The 26,874-nt window shown below is 38.1% G+C and overlaps 6 protein-coding genes across 14 annotated transcripts in view; 5 read left to right on the top strand and 1 right to left on the bottom strand.

Moving 5' to 3' along the window:
- The window catches only part of LOC132202865 (fanconi-associated nuclease 1-like), a 4,706-nt gene extending 2,008 nt beyond the window's left edge, over positions 1-2,698 (top strand). For 3 of the 4 annotated variants that reach the window (XM_059630162.1, XM_059630143.1, XM_059630152.1), the window contains exons 5-14: positions 2-299; positions 351-528; positions 583-804; positions 855-992; positions 1,045-1,276; positions 1,325-1,524; positions 1,583-1,710; positions 1,761-2,056; positions 2,109-2,228; positions 2,283-2,698. In XM_059630162.1, the coding sequence (XP_059486145.1) occupies positions 2-299; positions 351-528; positions 583-804; positions 855-992; positions 1,045-1,276; positions 1,325-1,524; positions 1,583-1,710; positions 1,761-2,056; positions 2,109-2,228; positions 2,283-2,483 (2,013 nt within the window). In that variant the 3' untranslated portion in view covers positions 2,484-2,698. The remainder of the gene's footprint in view (position 1; positions 300-350; positions 529-582; positions 805-854; positions 993-1,044; positions 1,277-1,324; positions 1,525-1,582; positions 1,711-1,760; positions 2,057-2,108; positions 2,229-2,282) is intronic. The other variant, XM_059630171.1, reaches the window with a different exon arrangement.
- LOC132202886 (activating signal cointegrator 1) lies at positions 1,980-25,407 on the bottom strand. Of its 4 annotated transcripts, XM_059630181.1 has the most exons (12): positions 25,045-25,407; positions 5,879-6,005; positions 5,140-5,243; positions 4,941-5,062; positions 4,481-4,887; positions 4,275-4,423; positions 4,058-4,218; positions 3,852-4,006; positions 3,635-3,801; positions 3,454-3,578; positions 2,705-2,896; positions 1,980-2,574 (listed from the first exon to the last, which is right to left on the bottom strand). In XM_059630181.1, exons 1-12 carry the CDS (start codon positions 25,050-25,052, stop codon positions 2,480-2,482), a joined length of 1,812 nt encoding a protein of 603 aa, XP_059486164.1. In that variant the 5' UTR covers positions 25,053-25,407; the 3' UTR covers positions 1,980-2,479. The 4 variants fall into 4 exon arrangements, with proteins under 4 accessions (XP_059486164.1, XP_059486176.1, XP_059486170.1 ...); XM_059630193.1 differs by lacking the exons at positions 5,879-6,005; positions 25,045-25,407 and adding an exon at positions 5,332-5,370 and having other exon boundaries at positions 1,988-2,574; XM_059630187.1 differs by lacking the exon at positions 5,879-6,005 and having other exon boundaries at positions 1,992-2,574; positions 25,045-25,404.
- Positions 5,370-8,087, top strand: LOC132202932 (GPALPP motifs-containing protein 1-like). Its single transcript, XM_059630280.1, has 6 exons — positions 5,370-5,500; positions 6,858-7,180; positions 7,233-7,371; positions 7,424-7,588; positions 7,641-7,793; positions 7,856-8,087. Exons 2-6 carry the CDS (start codon positions 6,864-6,866, stop codon positions 8,000-8,002), a joined length of 921 nt encoding a protein of 306 aa, XP_059486263.1. The 5' UTR covers positions 5,370-5,500; positions 6,858-6,863; the 3' UTR covers positions 8,003-8,087.
- Positions 8,541-13,711, top strand: LOC132205087 (T-box transcription factor TBX1-like). 3 transcript variants are annotated; one of them, XM_059633945.1, is made up of 8 exons: positions 8,541-8,693; positions 10,476-10,671; positions 10,736-10,837; positions 10,892-11,063; positions 11,144-11,293; positions 11,383-11,450; positions 12,469-12,530; positions 13,027-13,711. In XM_059633945.1, the coding sequence occupies exons 1-8, from the start codon at positions 8,648-8,650 to the stop codon at positions 13,254-13,256; spliced, it is 1,026 nt and encodes a 341-aa protein (XP_059489928.1). In that variant the 5' UTR covers positions 8,541-8,647; the 3' UTR covers positions 13,257-13,711. The 3 variants fall into 3 exon arrangements, with proteins under 3 accessions (XP_059489928.1, XP_059489929.1, XP_059489930.1); XM_059633946.1 differs by having other exon boundaries at positions 13,030-13,709; XM_059633947.1 differs by lacking the exon at positions 8,541-8,693 and adding an exon at positions 8,729-8,822.
- On the top strand, positions 22,888-24,762 carry LOC132202922 (splicing factor ESS-2 homolog). The gene is made up of 6 exons (XM_059630251.1): positions 22,888-23,227; positions 23,287-23,489; positions 23,543-23,702; positions 23,767-24,012; positions 24,118-24,316; positions 24,424-24,762. The coding sequence occupies exons 1-6, from the start codon at positions 22,975-22,977 to the stop codon at positions 24,677-24,679; spliced, it is 1,317 nt and encodes a 438-aa protein (XP_059486234.1). The 5' UTR covers positions 22,888-22,974; the 3' UTR covers positions 24,680-24,762.
- LOC132202940 (max-like protein X) lies at positions 25,002-26,874 on the top strand. The gene is made up of 6 exons (XM_059630292.1): positions 25,002-25,192; positions 25,288-25,408; positions 26,076-26,219; positions 26,277-26,444; positions 26,511-26,627; positions 26,690-26,874. The coding sequence occupies exons 1-6, from the start codon at positions 25,113-25,115 to the stop codon at positions 26,747-26,749; spliced, it is 690 nt and encodes a 229-aa protein (XP_059486275.1). The 5' UTR covers positions 25,002-25,112; the 3' UTR covers positions 26,750-26,874.

Below are 26,874 nucleotides of genomic sequence, written 5' to 3'. Positions count from 1 at the left end.
GTCTGTTGTTGGTGAAGAGGCTCGCAAGTCAACGTTTGAAAACCTGACTACCTTCAAGGAAATCTTGATCAGCGTCACCGTCTGCAAACATTTCCAGTCACTTATCAATCCGGAAGACATGGAAGTGATTTTTGCGTTCCTCCAAGTAAGTGAAGGAGCCAAGGCACTTCTGGTGCAACTTTTCAAAGTGAAGCACCAGTGGAAACGGGTGTCGGAGTTGAAGCATCCTGAAATTGCAGAAGATTTGAACCCAGTGATAGATGAGTTGATCAATTCCAGGTTCCTTCTGGACAGCAATGGTATAATTTTTTACATATTTTTATTTATAAAATTCACTTTTTTAAGTGCAGAAATGAATGAATTACGAGAGATGCTCGAGCTGATGAAAGTAAAGGAGGTGGCAGACTTCATGAAATGTCACAATATGAATGACACCAAAAAGAAAAGCACCAACATTGAGACGCTTCTAAAAATGGGGACAAAGCAGTCGACTCTAACTGGGAATTTGTCCACCATCATCGAGAGAAAGTGAGTTTTAAAGTAATTATTTTTCCATATATTATAGCAAATTTCAAATTACAGTGTCAGAAGAGTTCTGGGAAGATGTGTCAAGGTAAACTTGGACCGAATGGACGTCCTCAACAGAATGTGCCTTCTGGAGTCGCTGCCAGTCTGTTTCCAAGACACGTCTCTGTCCGATGTGCTTTTTAGGGCCAACAGAATGAAATTTGGCCAGCTCGTTTTCCCTGACTACGAGATCAACATGGAAAAGACAATATTTAAAGACAGAGACGCGTTTGTCGAGTATGTTTTGATGCATTTAATTTATAATTTATCTCATTGAAAATTTCCAGATTCCACAAAGCTTACCGACTGTACAAAGAATTTGAAAAGGAATTTGTGTCCAAGAATGTTGAAGGCGCAGCTTTGATATGCAAGGAGGCATGGAAACGTTTCAAGGCATTATTTGAATCGGACAAGAAAGACGCAAGGTAAAATTAATAAACCATTTATTATATTTATAAGTTACATTTTTGTTTAAAGGGAATTTGATGAAAAATTGCCTGAATATCTGAGAAAATTCACTGCTGGAAGCACTTTGGTCAGCACAGTGAATTGGGGCTTGGACGCCCTTTCAAAGTTGAAAGAATACGACAGTGTTGTATTCATTCTGCAAGATCTGCTTGCTCAAAGTTGCTACGGAATGAGGAACAGGGGTCAGTGGTTTGACCGCCTAGCTCTTGTGAAGCAGAAGTATATAAAAAACACCAACGAGGTAAATTTTCATCAACTTTATGGAATGGTTACTTGACATCTTTGGTAGGCCGCGGAGGCAATTTTTCAAGGAATGGATGATCCCCATGTGCAGCTGCATATCAAAGTGGGCCTGGCTGCAAGGGCCTTGTCGATGAAAACCAGCAAAATGGTGACCCGAGATAACAAAGAGAAACTTGAGATTTATTCACAGGCTGTTGCTCTCTCCGAGCCACCAAACATAACTATCAAGGGCAAAGTAAAAACAAGGTGAGAAATTACATTTACTGTAAAATTAAATACCAAAAAATTAACTTTTAATCAACAGGGATGGGGGAGTAGTCGGGCAAAAGATGAAATTCTTAATCGAAAGTGAAAACACTGATGAAGTTGTGGTTAGCTCCGTAGAGGACTGCGCTATTGCTCACTACATAAAAAATGAGAATTTCACAAAAGGTAATAAATTTTTTTAATATATGGAAATCCTGTATTATAAAATATTTTAGGACGCCATAACGAGGGGGCAACTGTGATAACGCTAATGGGCCTCCTATTCTGGGAAGAAATCTACACCTTGAATGTACCTGACGCATTCATCTGCAGATACCAAACGCAACCACTGGATTTGTATGGCATTGATTTCTATGAAAAACGCCAAAAGAAACTTGAAAAGAAGATGAAGACTATCGAAAAGTGGACACCTGACGAGTCCAAAGAACACTTTTTGAAAACTTGGGGCGACATAGAGAGTAAAACTTCAATTGTGAATACTAATGCATTTGGGAGTGCCGAGGAAGCTCATGTAAGGAAAAATGCTAATTTTATTTACACTTGCTTAAGAATATTTACTTCAGAGCTTGTTCGAGTGCATAGGAGCAAAAACTGTAATTAAAATCTGCTTGAGGTTGCTGAAAGACTTCCGTAATTCGAGATCAGGATTTCCTGATTTGGTTGTTTGGGCACCAGGCAAAGATGTAAGGACTAAGATAGTGAATTTTAAACTTTATAATAGCATTTTATTTATTTAGAAATACAAATTCATTGAAGTGAAGAGTCCAAACGACTCGTTATCCAACAATCAGCGTGTGTGGATCGATTTTCTAATGCGAAGTGGCGTTCCGGTGGAAGTGTGCCGTGTCAACTGTGAGTATCACATTTCGACAAATGAAAAATCACATTGTCCGTGGAATTCTGCAGGTGTTGGAGAAAAATTTCTTGAGCAAGCTTAACGAGCAGCATCCAGTCTCTTCTTGCTCTGCAGCAAACCCTTTCTCTTCAGGCTAGTCACCGCAGCATGATGGAGAGCCTTGTCCAGGGTGACTGAAAAATTATCAGATTATTATGCGCCTTTTTTTCTTGTTTTGATACCATAATGATAATTCTTGTCTCAGCAGCAACATTTAATTAAAGCTATTTTAAAGAAAAATTGAAATTGTAGTCTTTGACTTACATATTTTGTGTTGACCTTTGATAGGTAAGAAAAATGGGAGCTCTTCAGTATTTTCACAAATAAAGACAAACGGGCTCTCAGAAAGACCATCTGGATAGGCTGCTCGGTACTCATCTTGCGGCAAGCAATCCGCAACATTGACTTTACCCAACAAACAACTTACAGGATAATTTTTGGGAAAGTCGAGATTTTCTAAAAGATGTAAAGAGAAAATTGAGTTTCATATGAAAGGATTATTAAAACGTTGATCAATAACAAACTATTCCACAGCCAATTGGCAAACTATTCTGAATATAAAGTAACAGATTACACGATTTTTTTATTTAAGATATTTTCACACGCACAAAAATATTTCAAGATAGTAATTGAGTAATGGAAAAGCAATAAATTTTTTAAGCACTTTTCATTAGTCTTTGAGCTGTCGAGCAGGTGCAGGGCCAGACTGCCACTAAAAATTTTACCCGGCGATTACATAAATAGGTGATCTGCGCTAACATGACAATGCAATTTTTTGCGCCGGCTTTGCTCACAATTTTGGAGCAAATTATAATTGCGTAAAAATTGTTATAATTTAAAATTGGAATAATAAAATATATTTAAATATTTAAAACAAAAAACACAATCGACGAGCTGAAAAACATTATTAAGTACTAATTACTACTAGTTATCGCCATCTGGCAATGGAATAGTTTGTGGTGGAACAAATGTTCTGCATGCCTATTATAATACAGTAGTTGAATCATACCAACCTTTTTGAGCAATGTGAGAATGGGCCTTTTCAATTTCTGCAATTTCATCTTCAGTTGGCACTTTGGCCGCAGCTGCAATCCAAAGAGGACCTCTGTGCTTTGTATACCAGGATCGGCCTTCATGTCTGTATAATTTTACTGGTTATATACTTTGTCAGGGAAATATGGTTGAAATTTTTACTTTTTGATGCCACGAACAAGAAGTGAGGCCCATGGCTGATGCATGCTAAGACACTTTGCTTGATCACTCATCTCCAACATCTCCTTATCCTGGATTCTTCCCTCCAATAAACCGATCCTGCTTTCATTTCCCTTGCCACTTTGAGGTGTAATACCGACTTCCACAAACTAAAATTTAAAAAGTAAAAAAAAATAATAAGTAAATATTATTAATTTACTGTTGGTTTATGCGTCAACAAAGCAGGATTGGTGTCATTTGCAGGGCGTTCCCTGACGATTGACTTGAGAGCATCATCTCTGATTTGCTTCAAAATGGGATCATCTTCAGGATTAAACTGTTCTTCAACAATCTCATCCTCAACCACTCTCCTGCCTAATCAGCAAAAGATGAACGTTTATTTAACAAAATTAGCTGCCTAATTACCAGAGAAGTCCAAAGTGAACTTCTTATCTCTTCTGGAACCGTATCTTTGGCCCATTAATTCTTGCTCTTTCTTCTGGATGTGACTCCTCTCTTTTTCAGACTGCCACGTTGAAGTGGCGAAGAAATCTTTTTGATCATCAATGACTCTGGTCAGCTTAAAGCTAAATCCAATTTTATGAGATTGATACAAATTGCAGCTATATAGAAAAATACAAACTTTTGCTTGTCGTACTCAAGCAGCTTGTTTTTCTTCTCCACGGCCTTATCCATTTTTGGATCCTCAGCGTGCTTCATTAAATGCTGAATCAATTTTTCTGACTTTTTGCTACCACGTCCTACAATTTTAGCCTGATCTTTAGTGCACACCTAAGTGGAAAATATTTATATAAATAAATTACAGGAAAAAAATAAATTTTTGCAGACCAGCTTTCCGCAGAACATGCAAGGTCCTGCGCCTTCCTGCGCGCAAACAATTCTGCCGCAGCTGAGACAGTTGTTGATCAGGGCATGTTTCGTGGCCTCGCATGTGCACTTGTGGCGACCAGGCAAGGTGATCACATCTTTCTGGCGTCCTTCAGTGGAGTACAGGTTTACAAACTTGGTCTTCTGCTTCTTGCCACTGCTGTTCTGCTGCTCCTTAGGCGACGTCTCTTTAGGCGGTGTGACTTCCTTTTTAGACAAGCTTGGAAAGCTTTCCTTTTTCTTTGCTGGCTCTCGAGCTTGCTCCACTTGACTCAGAGGAGCAGATGATATAGCTGGAAACTGCTCTCGGGACGAAACTGGAGGATTTTTGTTAGAAAAATTCTCTTTGTCTTCAGAGGCCTGTCCTCCTGCAATATCTTTGTAAACAAATTTGCCATGAAAAATAATAAAAATATCAAACCTCGAGAAAGCAACTTTTGGGCCAATTCGTTGACGAAAGCAACTTGCTCGGGGTCATTGTAATTTAGCAAGGATGTGAAGTATTCTTGAAAGTCTTTCTCATTATTGATAGTGCAAATGTAGCTGAAATTTGTAGTTAGTTAAATGAGAGTAATTTAATAAACATAGCAAGAAAACGGATATATGAGAAAAAAATTTACTCAATCAAATCTGGAGGTGCCGGGAATGAGAGGAATTTTGAGAGTTTGGTGTTGATCCAGTCGCCGATTTCAGCCATGGTACCGTAATGGAGAGGAACAAAAATCTGTAAAAATAGAAGTGAATAACATTAGGTAAAATAACAGTTGTTAATTATTTCAATTACACTTGCAACAGAGAAGAAAATTAATTACTGCAGAGAACGAAATTCCCTGATGGATGGATGATGACAAAGGGGGTGTGGTTAGGGGGTGGGGACGTGTTTACTTCTAAAAAACCATTGATTCTTGTAAACGGTGGCAAATTTGAAATTTCCAAAATAAGACCCCGCCGGACGGAGACTCGGAGGCCGCACACCTCAAGGTGGGTATGGAGGCGGCCCTTGCACGCATCGTGGGGCTTCTGCCCCGAGAAATGAGTCTCTGCTTTGCATACGGGTCCGGGGTGGTTCGGCAGGCGGGGAACGGGGGCGGGAAGGCGCCCAAAGTGCTCGATTTGGTGGTGGCCACCCCCAACGCGTACCTCTTCCACCACGAAAACATGCGACGCAACCCGCACCACTACTCGTTCGTGCGGTACCTGGGCGCCAAGGCGGCGGCCCACATCCAAGAGTCAACGTCCGCCGGCCTCTACTACAACACCCTGCTGCCCCTCGGCGACAAGGAGGGTCACATGTTTAAGTACGGAGTAGTCTCAGCCATGACCCTCGAGGCCGACCTGATCGACTGGAGCGCCCTGTACCTCGCTGGACGTCTGCACAAGCCGGTGGCCATGCTTCGGGAACCCCAAGGGCCAGAGGGACCCCAACTGGCGCGCGCCCTCAGGCAAAATCTGCACAGCGCCCTCCACGCCGCTCTGCTCTTGCTGCCTGAAACATTTTCAGGTTGATAGAAAAATGATTATTTTTTTAATTGGAGTTTGAGGAAAAAAGTTTATTTGCAGAAAGGGATCTTTACATGGCCATTTCGAACTTGTCGTACGATGGCGACTTTCGAATGATTGTCGGAGAAAACCCGAATAAAGTGAAAAATATAGTCGAGGGCCAGATGGAGCTTTTCAAGCAGCTCTATGCTCCTGTTGTGGCAGCCCAATCAAATTACATGGAGCTCGCTAATGGTAATCACTTACTAAAACCCAGCACAGGTGTTAACAGTTCATTTCTTTTTAATTTAAGGCGAAGGCTGTCAAGACATCAGTGCAACGGCCAAGCTGTACCATCTCACCCAGCTACCCCGAACACCGCAAATGATTCTCGCTCGAAATTGGAACCAACGATCAAGAAGAAAACTCGACTCTGAAGACGCACTCTCTGCGTTGGCGCAAAGTGTGGACACTGACGAAGCCCTGAGGAAGGCACTTAGGCTAATAGTGTGGAACTCGAGTGTGTATCAGTCGTTGAAGGGCATAATTACAGCTGGCCCCATAAAATCCGTGAAATATTCCTTGGCGAAGATTGCCAAAATGTTTCAAAAAAGCTGAAGCTTGTTGCCACAAAATTAGTCAGACTGAATATAATTGTTAAAAAATATTGTTCCTTTCAGGAAATAATAAATTGTTACTCAAAGTTGAATTTAACCGATCAATAGAAATTTTAGTTACTTCCTGTATTTTACTGATATTAATTTAGGATCCGTATGCAAAGCAAGAGAGTAAGTCACAATCATCCCCTTAAGGTTACTTTAAAAATTAAGCGAGTAAATTTTAATTAATTTTTGTGTAGAGCGAAATGAGTCGGAAAGTTATTGGGCCGGCATTGCCACCTGGTTACGGCGCGCCAAAAGAAGAAGAAGAGGATGCTCCGATAGGCCCTCAAATTCCATCAGTCGGCCCCAGCATTCCTTCTGGAGCAAAAGTGGGGCCGGATCTCCCTGGACGAAATTCCTCTAGTTCGGACTCGGATAGTGAGGAATCTTTTGACGGCATCGAACTTCACGATGAAGAGGATCTGAAATCGTCCTCCCAATACGGACCTGCGCTGCCTCCAGGGTATGGGCAGAAAAAGGTGCTCGGACCAACCCTACCACCAGGGATAATTCCTGGCAGGTGAATATCAAAATTTAATTTTATGGGCTTTTTTTTTTAATTGATATAAAAGCAAAACAGAGGAGAGTGACGAAGATGACTCGGGCATAATTGGACCTGCCATACCTGGTAGTGCGTCAGACGAAGCGCATTGGGCCAGAATTGTAGAGGAGAGGGCCAAAAGGATGAAGAACAAACTGACAGGCTCAAAAGTGAGGGTGACATCGATTAGTTTTTTAGTTAAAACTTATTTTGTGTGTTCAGGATGACAAAGTTGTGCGAGAAACTTGGATGCTTGAGTTACCAAAAGACAGGTCTGGTCTCTTAGGACTTGAGGCGCGCCAGTTCAGGAAAAACCCCGCCCCTGATCGTTCTGCAGACACCTCTTGTTGGACCGACACCCCAGAGGAAAAACTCCGGAAGCAGAAGGTAAAATTAAAAAATTTTTAATATTTTTACTAATACAAATTACGTCTCTCAGGGGGAAGTGAAAGAAAAATTGGACCCAAAGCAGGAGCTCGAGCAGAAAATAATGGCCAAACGAGACAAGGAGATGGCCAAGATGGCTAAAGCCCATAAAAGAGAGCACAAATCTCTAATGGAGATACACGAAGAGAAATCCAAAAAGTCTAAGGTATTTACGCAGAATATGAATTTTTGCTCAATGATTTTAAATTAATAATGTTTCCTTTTCAGGGTGAAGGATCTGGTGAGCGGCAGATGTTTGATCGAGATCGTGACTTGCAGGTGAATCGCTTTGACGAAGCCCAGAAGAAAGCGATCGTGAACAAAGCAAAATTCCTTGATGACCGTTTTTCAACGGGTGGTCAGAAATTCCTTTAATAGTTTGTTATTCAAAACTAAGGAATATTATAAATAAATTGTACACATTAAGTTCAAATAAATAGTAAATTAAATTGATTTTAAAATATTAGTGATGTTTTTTAAATAACTAGAATTTAATTAAACCAACTGACGAATCAAATTTGTTTGATAAAACTTAATGTAATGCATGAAAATTATTCATAAAGAGAATTTTAACAAAATTTTGTTGGTATTTGATGGTTATGCAACTAGCGCAACCTAAGTAACACGCGGGTTGCCTACTTACACCTTTTGCAGGCGCATAGATCTCCAGACGGGTCAGGAGGATTTGAAGAATAATCGAGAAGATATTTTTCAATCAAAGGCCTTTAATTTTTAATTGCGATTGCAGATTAAGTAAATTGCAAGTAGTGAAAATTTTTCTTGATGATTAAATTGAAATTTAATGCAATTTTGGTTCGCACCCAATGGAGATTTACATTGGCGGAGAGTCGGGACGCGTGCGGACCAAAGAGTGGCGAGAGTGAGGGTGTTTTAAGTGCGCTGTGGGCGCCAGCATTGGCGGAGGCGGCGCCTAGGGCGGAGCACGGAGGCGGGGTCGGGGGCGAGCGACAGGAACTTTCTTCGCCCTGGGCTCTGCAGTCAGAGGCCGTGTTGACAGGCATGGAGCAGCACCACCTGTGGGCCACCCCCGTGCGTCAGATGGAGGGTGAGTTGGTTCGGCTCTTGCTATATTTGCGTTCAGTTCTCCGCTGCACCTCTGTTCAATTTACGCCTTGTTTCGTATAATTGCGATTCGCGAATTTCGCACTCCACGGTGACGACAGCCAAAATGCAGGTACACTTTTTGTGCTCGTATAAAACTCTCCTCAAAACCTTGGCCATCAGCTACTTCAAAATTGGCTCCACTATAGTTCTGAATGAACGCAAATTTCTCTGAAAATTTAACTCTCCATAAATCTTATTTATAAAATACTCCTGACTTTACAATTTCATGTCATTTTTCATGAACACAGTTTTATTTAAATATTTTGTTTTCAAAAAAAAAAATCTGAGTGATATAGTAAATTTTTCTTTTTAAATGTTTAACCATCAGCAAGACATAAAGTGTTATTTGTAATTATTGTGTAACTATTTTTCAATACAATTAATTTTCTCCAAACAAGCGAGAATTAAGCTTTTTTTATTGCTTTATGAAGATTTCTTTAAAACGCGAAGATTTTCCCAAAAGTGTTTTTAACGAAAGCAGAAAAAGCTGATGTTGATGTTATCAACTGCATATAATAATTTGTAACAAAAGTTTTGTCAAAAAAAAAAAATAATATAGCGCTGTATTTTATTTTGTACCAAAACTGAAATCAGATTATTTAACGTTAGCTGCGTAATATTTTGTCAGCCTATATAATAGATTTTTATAACTACCAAAAGTTTTTCTTCTCGAAAATACTAAATTGAATCATTAAATTATTTTGATGCAAGGAAGTTTACCACAAAAGAGAAAAGAGGCGGCGTGATGTTGAAAATGAGATTCGTTTTCTGCATTTTATATGAAAAAATAATCAACGAAGATCTTGATGGCTTTAAAATAATAATGTTTTTTTCTTCTTATCACCCTAAAATTCACAATCACTGAAGGCGTTTATTTAATAAAATAATAATTTATTTCTTTTACATAAAGTGCAGTTCAATTATAGATTGTTAAAATAATGCGTTTATACGGAACCTTAAAAATTGCATAATTATTATTTTTCGCATAGGTTTTTGGAAATTCTTCAGATTCTGTATCAAATTCAAAGTGAAATACGCACATTCATTATAATCTTTAATGAATTCAAAACAATTCAAACCCTCCACTTTGCGTTTTTCCTTCAAAAAAGTGGTTTTTGTGCCTTGTGGAGAACAATAGAATCAGTCTTTGCATTAAAAATTTAATTGGGTTCTAAGTTTCGTAATTGAAGATCACATTTTAGTGCGGCATCTTCTCGTGCAGAGTTGTACTGAGAAAAAAAAAATAGATTTCATATAATTTATGATTGACGTTGGGATGGAAATGGAGTAATAAATATGCATTAATGGAAGAAGCCGTTTCTTTTTTCGTCTGGAATGATTGATGCGATGATAACGAGCCGCGTGTCCTAATTAGCGGCACCTCGTTAGCACGCTAAATAGCTCTCTTTCTCGGCTCCTCTCGCCCAATCTTCCGTTGCAAGGCGACTCCGACATCCCACACGAAGTCTAATTAAAAATAAACTTCTTTGAATATTTAATTGATCCGATTGTGAAATTTTTACTAATTTAAATTTTTTATACTTTTATAAATTCTTACTTTTCACCGGATGAATTCTTATTTTGAGAAAAAGGAAGTAGAACAAGTCCGGGTATTGTAAAAATTTAAAATTTTCTTTTTGAATCAAGAATTACAATAAGTATTTTTAAAGATGGCAAATTTACAACGGCCGATGTAAGGATTGCGATTTTTTTTTGTCTACAGCGTGCTTGCAAAGTGCTTCGCGACCTGCGATGCAGCAAGCGTCAGGACTCAGCTCGTTGCCACCACCTCCAGGTGACAACCCTGGCGGTGGTGTACACAGCAAGTTGGCCGGCGCAGGGGTGGCGCTGGAGATGAAGCCGCTGTGGGACGAGTTCAATGAACTCGGCACCGAAATGATCGTCACCAAGGCAGGAAGGTTGGGTCTCAAATTACCATAATTCGAATGTAAAATTACTCCCTGAATATGTTTTTTTTTTTAGACGAATGTTCCCCACGTTTCAAGTTCGAATTTACGGCCTTGACCCAAACGCGGACTACATGCTGATGATGGACTTTGTCCCAGTAGACGACAAAAGATACAGGTCCGCATCAATTTTCAAATTTAAAATTTTTTTACCAATGATTATTTACGTTAGATATGCGTTCCATTCTTCGTCTTGGGTGGTTGCGGGGAAAGCAGACCCCGTTTCGCCGCCGAGACTGCATCTGCATCCAGACTCCCCCGCCAAAGGGGCGCACTGGATGAAGCAGACCATTTCTTTCGACAAACTCAAGCTCACCAACAATCAACTTGACGACAATGGCCATGTGAGTAGAAATTAATGTTTAATTTTTTCCTCGTTTTTTTTCATTAGCTTATTTTCATTTTTTTTTTAATTTTGTCGTAGATAATCCTTAATTCAATGCACCGCTATCAACCTCGATGTCACATAGTCCTCTTAACCGAAGGTTTGCCCCCCGAGCCCGCGGAAACCTTCCGAACGTTTATTTTCCAGGAAACAAGATTCACTGCAGTGACTGCTTATCAGAATCACAGAGTAAGTTTCCTTACAAAAATTTTTGAAATTCTATCACATTTAATCACAGCTTAAAAATTTGAATATTTTTTCCTTAATTTGTTACGCAGATAACACAGTTGAAAATTGCTAGCAACCCTTTCGCTAAAGGATTCCGTGACTGTGATCCAGAAGACTGGTGAGTGAATTTTACTGAAATATATTTCTTCTCATTTAATTTCAAATTTGTGAAAGATATCAATGTTTACGGGATCAAAATATCTACATTAAAAAAATTTAAATTTAAAAAACAAATCCTGGAGCTGCTCAAAACCTGACTGAAATAATTCTGTTGTAATTAATAATTAATTTAGATAGATCTCTATTTCTGCTTAAATTTTTACTAATTTATTTTAACTGTTACCTGAGTGAAATTTAAATTCACGACCAAAGTCATTATTGTCGAGTATAGAGTTGGAATTGCAGGAAATGGAGCGAAATGAGTTCCACTTACAAACGCATTATTAAGGGTTAAAAATAGCACGCGCACATGAACGAAAAAGCCACCCTCGGCTCCGGCGAGGTAGAAAAATGAAGACAAAAAATCGAACGCACTAACGAGACTTTACCGCTTGCACGATAAAAAAAAAGAATGCTCGGTTCTCGCGGGTGGTCTGAAAAGAGGTGGAAATGAGCCCATTTGCTCTTCGCTCGCGCCTCATTTGGCCTGATTAATTGTCCGATTAATTAGCCGCATCGCTCACGCCAATTATTTCTAATTTATTCTTTGGCACCCTTTCGAGCGAGCATCAAACTATTTTAATCACTCCCGATCCGATTTTCACCAAGCGAGATTTAAATAATTAGAAAATGTTTTACCAGTGAGATTTTTTAACTATTTGTTTTTACCTCGCATTTCACCAGTTTTTTGTATGTATGATTGAAATTATTGGTAATTGAGTCAAAAAGTTTGTCATTTGGAGACAAGGCGAAAATAAGAGAAGCTTCAAAAGCGCTGCTCGGCGGCTATTAAAGTGATTGATGGCTAGGCTGCGGCTCACTAAATAATAACTCGTCAGTCTCTCCGTCAGCCGCCAGAGATTGATGGCAGACATTTCACATTCCGAAAGTTGCAATGAGAAATTCTTTCACAAAGCGAGGATATTAAGCGTGGTATTTCTGTAACTGCAATCGAATTTCTGCTTTTTGTTTTCCAGCGGTGGCGAGGTCGTGACCCCGAGCGGACATCTGCCCAGATCGAAGAGTTTAACGCAAAAGGGTGAGTTATACTTTTTTTACTTTTTGTGCATTTTTTGCCAGATTTCTTGTGACGATTCCAAGCTACCACTCAAAGTTTAATTGGTTATTTCTTGAGCGTAGCTTGACATTTTTTAGTTTTATGTTGAATGTTGATGGATAAATTGTGGCATTCCATTTCCAATGTTCAGAAATTCTACCACTAATTTTTTCATCTGGATTGGTAAATTTATTGGTAAAATTAGGAAGAAAGTAAAAAGTTTAATTAATGAAAAGAATTTCCCTTCCCTTTCCAAAATTTCACATTAATCAGAATAATTAAAATTTCATCCAAACATTTGATTTGCTATTATTGTGTGAAAATTTTTGTTTCTAATAATTGTAACAGTTTTCAACTCCAAATAACGATTCAAACAAAAAAATTTACTAAGAGAAAAGGTTAGAAATTTCTTATGAAAATATTCCTTTTATAAGAAAATCGCGCAATTTAAAATTTTTATACGCCGAATTTGTTTCAGCAGAGGGCGAATCTGCACCGTCTCAACCGCCTCCGCCAATGTACGCGGCCTCTGGGATCTCGGAAGCCTGCGGCGGGCCTCTTTTCAGCAGCGGCCACAAGGCCCGAAGTCCTCCGTCTCCTTACTCGCGGCCGTTCCCTTCTCCGCCGCCCGCCTCCTTTCCTTTGCCGCCCCCACACCCCCTTCCGTTTCACCCCTATCCCCGTCCCTTTGAATTTCCTCCGAGGTGAGAAATTGCAATTCATATCCTTTGAAAAAAAAATCAACCAAAGAGCTTTTTCTCAACTTAAAATTAAAAAAAATGTATGAATCAAAATGATAAAAATGCTGCCTCTCCGATGTACATTGCATAATTGTCGATATTTATATGAAGAAAAAAATTAATAAAAAATATAATATTATTTACCACGATTATTTACTAAAATAAAACTTGAATCATTTCAGTATACACAAAATATAAAATTTAATTTTGGCCCTGTTCGTCTGGGGTGTGTCTCTTGAGCTTGATGTAGCCGCGCGGCAGCAGAGACTCTTTCGCATTAGAGGCCGACGTGTCTCTCAGCACCTGAGGCTAAATTTACGCGCCGCGGGCACAGGACTCTTCTTCGCGCAACCCTTCCTCTTTCTCGTACGAAATGTGCTTTGCATGCCCTCCAATACGCTTTCACACTTTATAGCCCTTCTGAATTCGGCCGCGAGTTCGGACACTAAAAATTTTATTGCTATTCCTTCGTCACTTTGCTCTCTTTCCAAAAGTAAACTTTCATCATAAGATTGCGTCAACATTATTTTAAACCAATTTTTTCTAGTTGAACAAGTTCCTATAATCGATTCCAGATTAAATTTGCGTTTGTTGAATTACTCTATGATTTTTGTCCTCAAATATAAATTGGATTTAAATTTTTTACTTTAGCAAGAAATTTTGAAGTACAGAAAAATCCTGTGCATGTTTGTCTGTATTCAAAGTCTGTAAGTAATTTCAGGTAATTAGAAGAAAAAAATTTAAAAAATTTTTGAACAACTAAAATTTCTAACTATTTAACGATAATTATTATTAAAAATTTACAAATAAAAATATCATTGTTCTTTTGACAGTCTAGAATATAAAAGATATAAAATTTTAATTTGTCAGTATGAAAGGGAAATAGGAATTACAAATTATAATTTGGAAGGAAATAAATGGAAATATAAAAGAGAAAAAACAATATTATAAAGAAACAGTTTTCTTTGAGCGCACAAATTTTTTCTGTCAAATTTTATTTACGTGAAAAGACAAAACATCTTTCTATTTTGAGGTTACAGCTCAAAGCTCGGAAAAGTTATATTCATAATTTGAAAAAAACAGTGTTTTAGTTAATTTTATTCAATAGTATGAATTTTCTTGAGAATTTTAAATTATAATTTTATTAAATGAAGTTGCAAATAATATTTAACATCAAAATATACTTAGAAATAAATGTAAATAATCGATATGATTTGCATGTATTTTTTTACTGAATTTATATTTGATAATTATTGGAATTATTGCTTTTACTATGCAGCCCGCAGAGCAAAAGATATTAATTCTCTATAAATTTTAACATCAAAAGGAAACTATCAGGTCTTATAAAATTTATGTTAAGTGATTTCGCCGAGCTAAAATTTCAATATTAAATTTTTAAATTACTGAAGAAAAATGTCTTTTTCTGGAAATTCTTAACAAATCAGGGCGCGTGGGATAATTTATAGTTTTCGCTTCACGGCGTGAGATTTGAGCGGCGTGTATCGCTTTCGGGTCTCGCGAGCGAGCGCGCGAGAGAGATACATGGTGAAGAGTTTATCCAGCAGCCCGAGCAGGGCAAATGTTGTTTCAGAAGGGAAAAAGTGTGGCATCTGGTTTTGAGGCGAAGAAGGACGTAAAATCGTCTTTCGTCGCGTGAGTATTGTTGTTGTTATTGAGTTCGCGAGATCAGTTTAAAGAAGAAGAGTCGCGCCTCTCTCTGTGCCGAGTTTATAAAAGTCGAGTAAACATTTACTCTTCCGCGCCGCTTTGAACATCTCCAGCGTTTGTTTTTGCTCGGAACCAGCGGCTTGGAATTACAAAATCGCTTGCAGGCCGCTATTTCACCAAACACTCAATTTTTATGTCCTTCTGTCTTCCTCTTTGCCTCGCCGCTGGAATTTATTCGTTCCCGTCGAAAATCACCAAAAGGAAAAGATCTCCAAGAAATGAAGTTTTCAACCTTGAATAGAATTCGGGGCCAGATTTTGATCCGTCGCGGATGAGGAAAAAAAACACACGCACACAAAAACAAATGATTTGCTCTGTTTTTGGTTGGGTGAAAACTAACAAGCGGGTGCGTTATGAAAAGAAGCCTCTTCTCAAACACACGTCTCTGCTGCTCTGTTGGATGCTGCCGAGAGGAGCAGAAGTATATAAATTTGTGTTGTGACGCTCTGGGGATAATTGATGTTGTGTTTTTGTAAGCGGGACAGCTCTAGTGCTAGCACATGTGGCACTTTGTAATGAATGGCCCCACACACCAAAATTGTCCCATGCACAAATAAATACATCAGTCCCAAGGGGAAGATAAAAAAAGTTGAAATTTCAATTTCAATCAAAATTTACTTCGTCGAAAATTTTGTGAAATTTAATTAAACTGTCAAACAATACAATTATTTCTCTTGTATTTAATAAGCAAAGGAAAAAGAGAACTCAAGATATTTTTTTTTTACGTTAAGACTTAAATTATAAAAGTGAATGAAAAGGTGATCATGATTTGCAGCATAATCGCCTACAAATTTTTATAAATTGAAGTATGCAATTGGTTTAAACTTTAAACATCAATATACAGATCGGAGCAAGACTTCCAATTTTTCTTTTTTAATTTATTTAAAATTAATTCTGACAGATATTTATGCGAATTTTGTCTGATTCGAATCATTGGCACTGAAAATGACTTTTTTTGTGTGTTTTAAGACTCTGATTATTTCGACTTTATTTTACATTTCACGCCGCAATATTTGCATTGCAGAAATTAAATTGAACATTTTATTTAATTGAGAAATGCTCACGATTTGTTTAGTCGATGTTGAAACAAAAAATTCTCGTTTCCAGGCGGCAACTCGGAGTAAATTAAGCTTTGCTATTTAACTATGCAGTCGTGCGCGCGACGTGTGAGAGGAGGAAGAATGTGGAGCGCGAGAGGAAGTATAATTGAGTCGGAAGGCTGCAGCTGAAAAAAGGAACGAGCTAATTTATTATCTCACTCCTCGCCGCTAATTGCCCAAACCATATTTACAAAACACTGCATGAGCGCTGAATCTGCGTTCTTGAAAATCTCACACCTTTGCTTTATTTGTAAAATTTCCCAAATCGCAAAACTATGACCAAATTATAATATTATTTAGATCTTGCTGTGAATTGGAGAGGAAAAATAGTTAGGATTGACTTCTGACAGATAACATATAAGACATTTCTTTCACAGCTACGCGTCACGCTAGAAAAAAAACTGGAGCGTTTTGAACCAAAAACAAGGGCCAACATTGTATTCATTTGATTTCTTTTGGCTCGAAAATTATTGAGAAAGAAGACAGATTTAATCCAATAAAATTTTATACAAAGTTAAAGAGCGCAGCTGGTTTATTTATTTAGAAATTTACTCACTGAACCCTGTCATATAATAATATTTGCATTAATTTGCAGACGCTTAATGCAATCCAATTATTCCTCTTACAATTAATGGAAAACTGAAAATGTGTGAATAGAGCTGATAAAAACCCTGATTATTTTATGAATTGAAAATAAAATAGATGAAAAAGATAAATCTTAAATTGCGTTCAATTGTATGTATCTTTTTTATATGAATTACTGGTTTTTTTTTTAAATATTTGATATTGCAGACAAAAAAATTTTTTTCTCCAAATTTACGGATTCATTTACAAACAAAAACTTTTCCAGTGATAAGAAAGAGACAAAACATTTTTCTTACATTTGAAAATTTGCGCAGTTGGTATATTACAATGAAATTTAAAACTTGAGAAAATTCTGAGAAGTATATAACAATAAATTCGCAACAACCAACTTTGGAAAGTTTCAAAGTCTTTTATTGTTGAAGAAGCAAATCTCGCTCATTGTCGACCCGAGTTTTTCATTTTCCAAAGAACTTTAAAACCAAAAGTGAGATGTTGAGTTTGTTTTCAAGTCACTCCGACCTCCACCCGCATTCCTGCGAAGGCACCACAGGTGACCTAGTTTTTCTCCGCACCCGCGTCCTCCTGGCCAACAAACCAACCAACTCGCAGGAGTTCGCAGACGCCCTTTGTCGTGCTGCCAGGTGCAAATTTGAAAATGTTCTTTATTTATTTATTTTTTTTTTTTTAATAAAAAACAACAGGGTTGGCCACCGGAAATGTCTTCGTTTTCTTATGCGCTACTGCAACCTGAACGTGATTCCCGGAGACGTCCTGGAGTATATCGTGCGCACCACCCTGAACTCGGACTCGACGCTGACCATGAAACTGGGCTTCAAACTGCTGCAGTTGTTGCCCCTTAAAGAGTGGCCTGCAATCATTTATGACCCTGTGACGGAATTTGCCATCCATAACAAATATAGGAACTTGCAGTTCATTCTGGACACCCTGAGCGCGACCTGGCCGACGCAAGTCAGGTTCGCCGCTGAAGCCCTTTTCATGTCCACCTCAATGGAAATCGCGATTTGGTGGAAACGACCTGAATGCCTGCGGTTGCTGCTGATACACGGCGCGGTGCTCAACCCCCGACTGACTGACCTTGTTGAGTTCACTGACATTAAGCGAGAAGAGGTCTCCCTGATTTTCAAATGGGCCAATCATTTGAGGTGTTTATATAGATTTCTTGAAAACAATTTGAAAATTGAGCTATCATTTATTACTTTAAAACCTTTAAATAATTGTAAATAGTTATAGGAAAAATAATTTTTATTTACTTTTTACTCCAATTGAAATTTTAGAACTGACGTGCAAAGAGAAATGAAACTGCTGGAAATTTTGCGTGAGTTCGGCTGCAACTTGTGGGAGACTCATGACGCCAATGGGCTGATGCCGATCGACTTCCTGAGAAACAAGAGCTTCATCATGCCATTATGCGACGCAGAATTACGCGATGAGGTCGCCGACGCCCTGCAGCAAAAGATGGCCCAGCCTCGGAGTTTGCTCAGTTTGTGCAGACTGGCGGTGGTCAAGGCCTTGGGCCCCAAAAACTACGTCGCCAAAACTCACCAGCTGACCTCTCTGCCAAACGGACTGAAGGACTATTTGCGCTTCGAAGATCTGAGGGAGAGCTCGGAAGATGAAGAGGAACCGGAGGAAATGACGGACAGTTCGGACGACGAGGACTTTGAAAAGCTCCTGCGTGAAGTTGATGGTCGCAGCCAGCAAAGAAAACGCAGGGCATCAACGAGTTGAAAAAATTTGATAGTAAAATTTTCAATTTGTCATTAAAAATTAAAAACGGTTTGGTCATATCTTTGTATTTTTTTAAATTTTCATGAATTTCTTTTCATGCAATTTTGTAGCACAGGTGGAAATTATTTATTTAAATTCATTAAAATAACTCTACCACTAATGATTTGAAATTGTAACATATTAATTAAAAAGGAAATTGTTCTCGATATAATTCAAAGATTTAATAAAATAAAATTCTGCAACGGGGGAAGAACACGGCTAATTTTTACTATAACCATTATTGAATTAGGAATTAGGACCGAAAATTGCAATAAACGAGTCTTATTATTCTATTTTTAATTTGCCCATATAATTTTTAAGCATCGTTTTAAATAATAATTAATAATCTACTTTATTAACTTTCTGTTGCCTCTTTGTTGGACAAACCATAATCTTTTTTTGTTATTTGCTCACTTGCTGTGCTGCAACGGATTAATAAATGATTCAGCCAATCCAATCTTATTGTAATAAAAAATAATATTAATAATAATGATAATATTGTCTTTTTTACACTGAATTTCTTGCCTTTTGACAAAAAAATTTATTTATAGATTTGTAAATTTGTAAGTAAAAATATGTAAGTATTGCAAGCAGAATAAGAGTTTTTACTAACTTATTTAAAAATTTCTTTATAATCTTTAAGCATAAATTCATAATTTCTCATTTATATTTTTCTAATGATAGACGAATGCATTATTTTTACTATTATACAGTTTATGTGGTTTATATGTACTTAATAATAAAATTCGAAATTACAAAAATTCTGATAGAAGCAATAACGAAATTCACGCAACAACCAACAGTAAAATGTACCAAAATTCTTATTGTTGGAGAAGAGAAACTCGCTCATTGTCGGCTCTAGTTACTCATTTCACAAATTTCAAAACTTCGCAAGATGTCCCAAATTTTTTTCGGCCACTCCGACCTCCACCCGCCCTCCTGCAAAGGCACCACAGATGACCTAGGCCTCCTCCGCACCCGAGTCCTTCTGACCAACACCTCAGCCCCGCTGCAGTTACAAGACGCCCTTTGCTGCGCTGCCAGGTAAAAATTAGAAAACGTCCGCAAGAATTATTTCCATATAAAAAATAATAATAAATTTCAGAGCTGGCCACCGGAAGTGCATTCGTTTTCTCTTGCGCTACAGCAACCTGAACATGATTCCCGAAGACGTCCTGAGGTACATCGTGCACACCACCCTGGACTCGGACTCGACGCTGACCATGACACTGGGCTTCAAAATGCTGCAGTTGGTGTCCGCTGAAGAAAGGCCTTCAATCATATCTGACCTGGTTATGGAACTTGTCTGGCATAAGAAACACAGAAACCTGGAGTTCCTGCTGGACACCCTGCTAAGCGCGTCCTGTTCAATGCAAGAGAGCATTTCTGAAGCTGTTTTTAAATCCAACCCGCTACGAATCGCGATTTGGTGGAAACGACCTGAATGCCTGCGGTTGCTGCTGAGACACGGCGCGGTGCTCAACAGTCCCAAACTGACCAACGCCATTGAGATCAGTGGCTTTGATCAAGACGAGGTCGTCCGAATTTTCACTTTGGTCAAATATTTGAGGTAGCTATTTTAATTTTATTTTTAATACTGGAAGTTATAAAATGAGTGCGCATCATTTTTTAATGAATTTTATAATAAAAACCTTTAAATAATTGAGGATTAATTTGGAATAGTCGTAGAAAAATATTTTTGTGCTATAAGCCTTGTTTATTCGATTTAGATTTACTTAAATTTAAATTTTAGATCTGACGACGTTCAAACGGAAATCAGACTGTTGGAAATCTTGCACGAGTTTGGCTGCAACTTGTGGGAGATCGCCCTTGAAAGCCTGACACCGATCAACTTCCCGGTCAACATTTTGAGCTTCATCATTTTGGACCACCTTTGCAACGAAGAGTGGCGTGATGAGGTCGCCGAAGCCCTGCAGCAAATGATGGCCCAGCCTCGGACTTTGCTCAGTTCATGTAGACTGGCCGTGGTCAAGGCCTTGGGCCCCAAAAACTACGTCGCCAAAACTCACCAGCTGACCTCTCTGCCCAACGGACTCAAGGACTATTTGCGCTTCGAAGATCTGAGGGAGAGCTCGGAAGATGAAGAGAAACCGGAGGAAATGACGGACAGTTCGGACGACGAGGACTTTGAAAAGCTCCTGCGTGAAGTTGATGGTCGCAGCTAGCAAAGAAATAGCAAGGCGACCATGTGAAAAGTGTTATTAAAATGTTTCAGTGTGTTTGTTCTTTTATTAATTAAATTGAGCCTTAGCCTTAGAATTTTCTTTAGTTCAATTTTGCTAAACAGGCAGAGAATAATATTTAAACGTGTAAATAGAACTCCAGGCATCTTTTTTTATAATTATAAATAAACTATTTTAGTATTTTTCTAAAATTGCAAAAAAAAAAAAAAAAAAGGAGAGAAATGAAGTAAAAATCAAATACATCAGTGCTGCATATTGAGCGGGCCAGTAAAAATAAAAAGTTAAAATAATTTTGATTAAAAGCTAAATTCCAAATAATAGAATCAAAAACACAATCTATATAGACATAAGTTTTATTGAGATTTCTTTTATATTTTAATCAAAGAAAAATCTCTCCGATCTTTTTCAACCACTTTTTGTTTTGCAAATAATATATCAAGAGAATTGCCTTTGGTTTTGAGAAAGAACTGCTTAGCCTCGTGCTGAAGAGCAAAAACAAAAAACATATATCTCAAAAGGATTAAATTACTCGCATCAACAGCAATCACAAGTAGTGTTATTTGACGCTTTGCTCGAGAGGCGAGAAAATCCCTTCAAGTGCTTTTCTAATCCTAGAAATAATATGTTAACAGAGACCACCGAATGTGAAAAATTGCGAAATGAGTCACGGGCGGTCATACTCGCGGCGAGGGCAAAAAGAGTTGGAAACTGTCGGCTTTGGAGTTGGCATGAGCGCGTCGAGATTTGAGGGGCGTCGTCGGAAATAGCGGCGGCGGCGCCGATATTTGTGTCAGCGGGGCTATCAATGTGTCGTCGGCGCAAACCAACTGCACGCCGATTCGAGCCCTTTTTACTCTCTCCAAAATTTCACCACCTCGCCCCAACACTTCCTAGCCAAACAAAACTCACTCCTATTTCACGGTCCGATAATAAATGCCGAGACAAAACGCTCCTACACACTTTTCAAGTGGAGAAATAAAAAATATAAAAGAAAAATTTGTTCTGTTTATTTTACAGAATCTGAAGAAAAGAATAAAAAAACAACGTCTGCTGCGCGTGTGAGGTCTGTTCGCAAAGACCTGTCAGAGTTTATTGCTGGAATTTATGTGAATTTTTTTTATAAAAAAATTATACCATACGCCAAATGTAAAAGGGTGTTTGTCCCAGACAGAGCTGCACTGTTTTTGGAAAACTCCAGGTGCAAATGCAATTTGTAAAAGCCGGTCTTGAGTCGATTGCGAGAGTGTGTTTTTTGTCACACAGCGCGCGAGAGGGTGTCGTTTTGACGCTTGGGTGGCATCGAGGGTTGCAGAGGCGAAACAGCAATAAGCTCGAGTGACACTATTTCTCTCAACAGGCCTCAGCCTCCCCTAAAAACGATTTAATGTTTGTTTTTACTTCCTTTAAAATTTAACTCGCTGTTTCTTCAGCGACTCCCTACCATTAATTCAAATTTGTAAACGCACTACAATTTCAAATTCTCTGGAAACTAACAATAAGCAAATTATTTTAACTTGCTAACCTCAAATTTAATGTGGATAATCAGGAAATAAAATTTGAATTGGCAGTAAATTTTTAAAAAATTTGTGTGAATTTCAAAGTTCAAAAGCACTTATATTGTAATTTTTTACTTGATATACGGCAATATTCTGTACAAAATATTAGATAAATTAATCAGTTGAGCACATTGAATATTGAAAATAAAGTAAATGGGAAGAAAACATTTGAAACTTTGGAAGAAAAAAATTAATTTTGAAAGTTTACGTCAATTTTTAATTTTACTTATATTTTAACGTATTTTAATTCAGTAAAATATAATAATTTTAAACATAATTATTTCTTATTTCCAATATATAAATTAGAAAAGAGCTTAATCTGAAATAGACCAAAACAAATTTTGGTATTAAATTATACCCGCTTGTTTTAGTGCTTTGGTAATAAATTTTTGCAATAAAATAAAACCACATGATACTTTTGCTAGTAAAACAGCAGTGCTTGAATTTAAAATCTACTTTTCCTCCACGGGTTTTTGTCCCAACAATTTAATATTTAATTCATCGCATTATTTTAATATGTAAATTTGGGGGAGGCTCGGGGGTCTTTCGCGCGTTTTATCCTCAAAACGAACATTGCGTTTCGTGGAGAAATGCGAGAGCCAATCGAATCCGGCGAAACAGTCACGTGACAACATGGCTGATGTTTATTATTTTGTTGCTGAAGGGTCTGCGAGTTGCGAATTGTCCTTAATTTCCGCCGAATAAGTAGGTACACAGGGGCCGAAATGGCGAGTCCGTCCCCCGGGGGCGTAGGAACGGGTGCGTTGGAGGCGATGCGAGCCTCTCACGAAGAGGAAAAGTCCGTCTTCAAGAAACCACTCGTTCCGAAAGGTCGAGTCAAAAAGAGGACTGTGAACCAAGTCGTGCTGGACGAGGACTCGTACACGCAAGAACTGGCCAACATCATCGAGAGGGACTTTTTCCCCGACCTGGCCGACATCAGGGAAAGAAGTCAACCGCAGGCAATGACCCCAAATTGTAAGGAAATTATTAAATTAATGAAAAATTAAATTTATAACTTGAATATTTTTTTTTAGTAATTGGCGAAGAAAGTCCTGCAACGTTTGAAACACCAGAAAGAACAAATGCGAAAAAGGTCAAGGACAAATTTTGGGATAAAGTTGATCAGAAGGGGGCGAAAAAGCTTAGCCTGGACCAGTTTTTGAACATGCACACATCTGAAGATAATGAAAGTTTTAATGATATTTTGTCCAATGCTGAAGAAAAACGAAGACAAAAGGTAAAATTTTCAATGCTCGTGGGAGAACAATTGTTAATTAGGCTTTTAATTAGTATTCCTGGCTCTATGGAGCAGAGGCAAAACATGCCAATGAGAGAGAAATGCAGCTCGCTTTGCCATCCATCGAGGACCAGGCTAAAGGCATCGAGAAGCCCTTGAATGTGGACGGTTGGAATTACAAGAGCCAGAATTACATCATGTACATTCCGGATGGTAAAAATTTTTCAATCGAGCTTCCCAAACTTAAATAATTTTAATGTTTTATATAATTTTTTAGGAGTGTCGTTGACTGAAAAAGAAAAAGTGGAGATGGCGGCCCAGAGACATGAAGTTGTGGCAGCCAACACGAGATTAACGTCCAGTCCGTTCAACGACGCAGCAAATAGAGCTAAAATTGTGGCCGCAGCGCAAATTCAAGCGAGGGCTAATGAAGGAAGAATTGGCGTTGACGGCCAAGTTGTGGCTTCGGCAACCCCTCAAGTGAAAGGGTTTTCTTTTGTCCGAACACCCTCACCAGCACCAGGTATGCTTTCATTAAATAATGGATAAAAAAAACTAACATTAGGAATAAATGAAAATTTACTTTAATTTTTATATCAAAATTTTTTTAATAAAAATATTGTTCTAGGTCGAGGAGGAGAAACGCCTGTAATGACGTGGGGAGAAATTGAAGGAACGCCTTGCCGTCTGGACACACCCTCATTTCGGATGGCAGACACCCCTCGTCGTGAACAAATTGCCCACGAACTGGCCGACAAAGCTGGTCAAAGGCATCGAGACCTCAAACTCAAGGCAATCCAGGCTGCCCGCAAAAATATTGCTCTAACGTAAGCAAAATTTGTTGCTTTTTCACACTTTCTTAATTCTCCATCTAATATTCATAAAAAAAAACAATCATTTCACAAGAAATCTAACATTTTCAATGCAAATTCAGGCCTGGAAGCAAAACTCCTCTTCTATCACCAGCAGCACAGCGTCTTGCCTCAGCTCACAAAGTTGGAGATCGAGCGCTGAGAGCCTCGTACACGCCGCAGCGAACTCCAGGGTTTTCAACCCCAACCCCCAAAACGCCCATCTGCACACCAAAGAGGACCATGGCCACTGCACCCTCAACCCCACAACAGGGAAAAATCACCGACGATTTGCTTAATTTGCCGAAGAGAGTGCGGGCGGAGACGTTTTTCAAATAAGACTGTCATTTATTTTTGACTGTGTTTAATATGTTAATTGTAAAATAAATTAAAAGAGAGAATCTCTTAATTTGTTAATTTTCATATGTAAATAACTTTTTCCTAATTATCGCCATATTCAGTTCATAATTGACAAAATATTTTTCAATAATTTAGTAAACATCATCATTCATCATACATCTGATTATGCGTACGTTGTAATTAATTAATATAATTCTGTAGCGCTCGATCAAGGCTATACTTTGATTAAATTTTAAAGAATCTGATTGGTTTCAAAAAGTCCAATTTTTTGCTCCGATGACGTCATCCGTAATCAAAAAGGGGCGTGTACAACTAAACAGGCCAGTGGAGAAATCAAAACATACCTATTCATTTTCGCTCTCTCTTGCTTCGAAGTTCGAAGACCTTTCTTAGGATCTTAGGGCGAGAAACGATGTCCGAAGACGCTGGCGATGACCAATGGGCTGAGGATTTGAAGAGGGAGCCCAACAGTCCGCCGACCGTCTTCTCACGGTAAGTTTTCGAATCCACTAAAAACTCGCCATGGTCACCACACTTGTAGCAATTGTTTCATAACGCACATTTTCGTTGTTTTGCTCTTTTTGCAGATGTAGCTCGACAGGATCCATTCACACGCTGTCCAGTTCAGCGCACAACACAGACGACGAAGATGACAGCGGCACGGACACGCGATCGTACAAAGAACGCCGTCGTGAAGCACACACGCAGGTCTAAACATACTTTTCATGCCAAGTGTTGTCCTGGAGGATAAAAATTCCGAGAAATTCCGCAAAATATTTGGAACACACAACATACATAAACTCGAAAGCCACATTCTTTTGCTGTAAAACATGTACTTGAACCAATCAAATGAAGAAGGGAACCTGTTGGAGGGATGTAGATTAAGAGGAGGAGGAGGAGGGGTTGTGGAATTTGGAATTTTTGTTGGTGTGAAAAACGTGATTCATGTTTATGTATGTTCACAATCTGACAATCTCATCATGAATACCTTATCATATTATAACTCCATGCATCTTTATTTTCTAGATTATGGTATTTTTTCGCATGAAATTAAATTCAAATAAAAATTTTAAATTATTAAATTACAATATTAAACAATCAAATGGGAATCAAAATTCAATATTATACGGGTTTTAACCATTTCAAAGAATACATACAAAATTTGCAAAGTTCATTATTCCTAAAAATTATATTTATAAAATATAATATCAATAAATAAATAAACATATAATATAACTAAAAAAAACTTTTTTTTTAAATATTTTTCTTCTAAAACGTGATATTATGAATCATTATGATAAATTATAATTTATAAAATGGATTTATATTGATTTATATGTAACTTATTCACGCATAAAAATCTTTTTGATTTCAGGCTGAACAGAAACGGAGAGATGCAATCAAAAAGGGCTATGATGCGCTCCAAGCGTTGGTGCCTACTTGTCAGCAGGCAGACGCAGCCTCCGGTTACAAACTGAGCAAAGCCACAGTTCTTCACAAGTCCATTGATTATATGCAGGTAGCACAATTTAACTATAAAAATTAAAATGAATTAACACAATTAATTTCTCTGCAGTACTTGGCACAACAAAGACGGAAACAGGAGGACGAGCGAAACGCCCTACGGAAGGAGGTGATGGCCTTAAGAATTATGCAGGCCAATTACGAGAATATGGTCAGAGCCCACCAGGCACAGCCTGGGCCCACTGAGACGAGGGTCTCCGACGATACCAAATTCCAGCTGGTTCGTTTTTTAAAATCCACTATAAATCGTAAAACGAAATTAATTAATTTTTCAATGTATTTTCAGTTCAGAGCTATTCTGGACAATTTATTTAACAGCTTCAACGCTTCCGTCTCTACTGCCAACTTTTCCGAGCTCTCTGGTTGTGTATTTGCTTGGCTCGAGGAGCACTGCAAACCTCAAGTAATAAGATTTATTTTATAAAATTATTGAATTTTGTATTGATGCTTTGAAATCATTTGCAGAGGTTGAGATTCCTGGTCCAAACTGTACTTGATACGCTGTCAGTCCAGAGTTCTTCATAGACTATATTATTCGTGAATGTTTAAAATGGTGATAACATTGTTTTGTTTTATGGGCATCTTTATTTTATATACACAAGAAAGAAAGAAATAAATGTATATTTTCTGTTAAATGGAAATAACTGACC

This window comes from Neocloeon triangulifer, unplaced genomic scaffold (genome assembly GCF_031216515.1).
Source record: "Neocloeon triangulifer isolate White Clay Creek 2 clone unplaced genomic scaffold, ASM3121651v1 ptg000002l, whole genome shotgun sequence".
Classification (NCBI taxonomy): domain Eukaryota; kingdom Metazoa; phylum Arthropoda; class Insecta; order Ephemeroptera; family Baetidae; genus Neocloeon; species Neocloeon triangulifer.
This window is presented reverse-complemented; position numbering and strand designations above follow the sequence as displayed.